At 41.5% G+C, this 2912-nt stretch overlaps 1 protein-coding gene across 1 annotated transcript; it reads right to left on the reverse strand.

The window, feature by feature from the left end:
- Positions 1-1809: 1809 nt before the first annotated feature.
- LOC134219631 (transmembrane protein 222) lies at positions 1810-2678 on the reverse strand. Its single transcript, XM_062698419.1, has one exon. The coding sequence runs from the start codon at positions 2536-2538 to the stop codon at positions 1999-2001; it is 540 nt and encodes a 179-aa protein (XP_062554403.1). The 5' UTR covers positions 2539-2678; the 3' UTR covers positions 1810-1998.
- Between the last annotated feature and the right edge of the window lie 234 nt (positions 2679-2912).

Genomic DNA, 2912 nt, shown 5'->3' on the forward strand with positions numbered 1-2912 from the left:
CACTAAAGTCGCCAAGTTGTACATTTCAATCTAAATTTATTTTAACAAAAATAAAAGCTTCCATGACCCACCTTGGGATTTTGTAGATTGTCAACTTTTTTTTTTCTCGGCAGTCTCTCAGACACGACTTGTGATATTGCAAACCACCAACCAGCGGTCTCCCATGCTTTGTGATTTTCCAAACCACAATCCATTTTCCAGCGGTCTTCCAGACGCGCTTTGTGGTTTTCCAAACCACAAACCATTTTCCAGCTCTTCCAGGCGCGCTTTGTGATTTTACAAACCACAATCCATTTTCCAGCGGTCTTCCAGACACGCTTTGTGATTTTCCAAACCACAATCCATTTTCCAGCGGTCTTTCAGACGCGCTTGTGATTTTCAAACCACAATCCATTTTCCAGCGGTCTTCCAGACGCGCTTTGTGATTTTCCAAACCACAATCCATTTTCCAGCGGTCTTCCAGACGCGCTTTGTGATTTTCAAACCACAATCCATTTTCCAGCGGTCTTCCAGACGCGCTTTGTGGTTTTCCAAACCACAATCCATTTTCCAGCGGTCTTCCAGACGCGCTTTGTGATTTTCAAACCACAATCCATTTTCCAGCGGTCTTCCAGACGCGCTTTGTGGTTTTCCAAACCACAATCCATTTTCCAGCGGTCTTCCAGACGCGCTTTGTGATTTTCAAACCACAATCCATTTTCCAGCGGTCCTCCAGACGCGCTTTGTGATTTTCAAACCACAATCCATTTTCCAGCGGTCTTCCAGACACGCTTTGTGATTTTCCAAACCACAATCCATTTTGCAGCGTTCTTCCAGACGCGCTTTGTAGCAATACAACCCTTAGCCTTGTGTTTTTCTTTAATTATCAGATATTTTAACACATTAGCACATTACCGATTCAACTTACCTTTTGAAATCAGCGTCAGGATCCAACAAATCTCCTGGCAGGATCGCCAAAATGTGTGGCCCCAAATGGCCGGAGCGAATTGTTATGACGGCAGCTCTCCATGGGTGCGTGTGCACGCTACGGAGGTCTGACCAGAAGAGGCCGAGTCATGGCTTGCTGCGCACTTATCGACACGCTGAGGTGTTGATGTATAATCACACGCTAATGGTAATATACTCAAACCCCACAATTATCACATAGAATGTAAATTCTACCGGAAAATCAAATAAAAGTTACGTAAATTTCAGGTGGAAACAACGTGCAGATTAGATTAGATTAGATTAGATTTTTGGTGTAAGTATAAGTCCAAAAAATTCATGTTCGAAACTCACGTTTTAAAATTGATATTCAGGTCTTAAACGTTTGATCTTATTGTCCGATCTGATACATTTTCGATAAGAAATAATGGGAAAGAATTTAATTTCCATTCCATCAAACCAATAACGATATTCAATTTCGAACATAAGCGAAATTAGGACCACTTTTGCGTGAAATAAGTAACATACAATGGTCTCAGCAACATTTTTGTGAGAACCCAGAATCATTCTACAACGTGATGCATTAGAAAATGTTCCCAAATGGGCACTGCATGTTTTTCTATGAACGTTTCAACTTCGTCAGATCCTAAGTGCTCGAAATTTTCTTTATCTATCCTTCTCCTGTCTACCCTATTTTCTTGTAATTTATCCAACCTATCCAACACTTCTAGGACTCGTTAAGTACAGGACAGCCGTTGTACAGTAGGGTTCAACCTTGATTTTGAAAAAAAAAACTAGCAAACCAAGTGGTGGAAGACATGCTTTTCTGTCATTTTCTTACTCCTACGATATTGTGATAAAAGTTTGAAATCAGTTTGACGCATATTTCATCATTTATATTGATATATTTTATTTTGGTAAAATGTCTCAATTATCAGTACATAAATTAAAATAAATACATATAGTCATATCTCACATTCAGTTATATAAAGAATAAGTTAACCGTCTCGGAACTTCAAGATATCGCAACACAATTTGATGATGCGCAATCTGTTGAATGTTGTAGCCTCGGATTTACTTCAAGTAGACCGCCACTAATGTACAAGTGACCAGCACCACCAAAAACGGAGTCCACGTCTTTAAGATACCCTTGATCCCAACATACTTCCCGACAAAGAACATCCAGAACGCCAGCACCACCATATTCCAGTTCGTGTACTGCTTGTACTTCATCAACGAGAGAGCCATTCCGACGTGCGAGTGGCAATTATCGCAGAACAAATTATGCATCCGCGTTCCGTAGACCACGGAGGCCTTCGAGACGCACTCGTCCCATTCCACAGTGCCACCGTCTACGAAACCTGGATCCAGCTGGAGATACCTGGTCGGCCGGCCGAAACCCATGTTGTCCTCGGACACAAAGTACGGCCCTGCAAAGTCCCGTATCACACCGCTGGACATGGCGATGCCCATATGGCCAATGAACGGGAAGAACCATGTCAGCACCGGAATCGGTGTCCAAACGATGCAAAATGGATACTTATCGGTGGCAAAATTTATTGGGGCGACGGGCTCGGTGGAACTTTCACTCGATAGTCTCCGGCTGCGGTCCATTGTGGTGGCTGGAGCCGAAACGGAATTGAACGCGAAGTGCGAGTTTTGTGCTAAGTAAACGTAAATTTAGTTCGAATCGTTTTCACAAATGTAAACAGTTTTCGCCTTGATCACGAAATTTTCAGATTTGAGAGCTTGGAAATGTCATTTTACATATTTTTTCGCAGTTTTTGCGCTTTCGGACATCTTTTGGTGAGTAGCGAAACTTGCATTGTAACAGTACCCCACCAGTAATCTGAAGAACAGGAAGCTAATTCTATACATATGTTCGGTTACAGAAACCCTTTTTATAATTATATAATAATTAATCTTACTTTTCTTGTACACTATGAGATTAGTCGGACTTTTAAACATATTTCGTTTTAGACTTTTAA

This window comes from Armigeres subalbatus, chromosome 3 (assembly GCF_024139115.2).
Source record: "Armigeres subalbatus isolate Guangzhou_Male chromosome 3, GZ_Asu_2, whole genome shotgun sequence".
NCBI lineage: Eukaryota > Metazoa > Arthropoda > Insecta > Diptera > Culicidae > Armigeres > Armigeres subalbatus.

Excerpts from the sequence above, each read along its gene's own strand:
- LOC134219631 (XM_062698419.1), bottom strand. The coding sequence starts at position 2,538 with ATGGACCGCAGCCGGAGACTATCGAGTGAAAGTTCCACCGAGCCCGTC.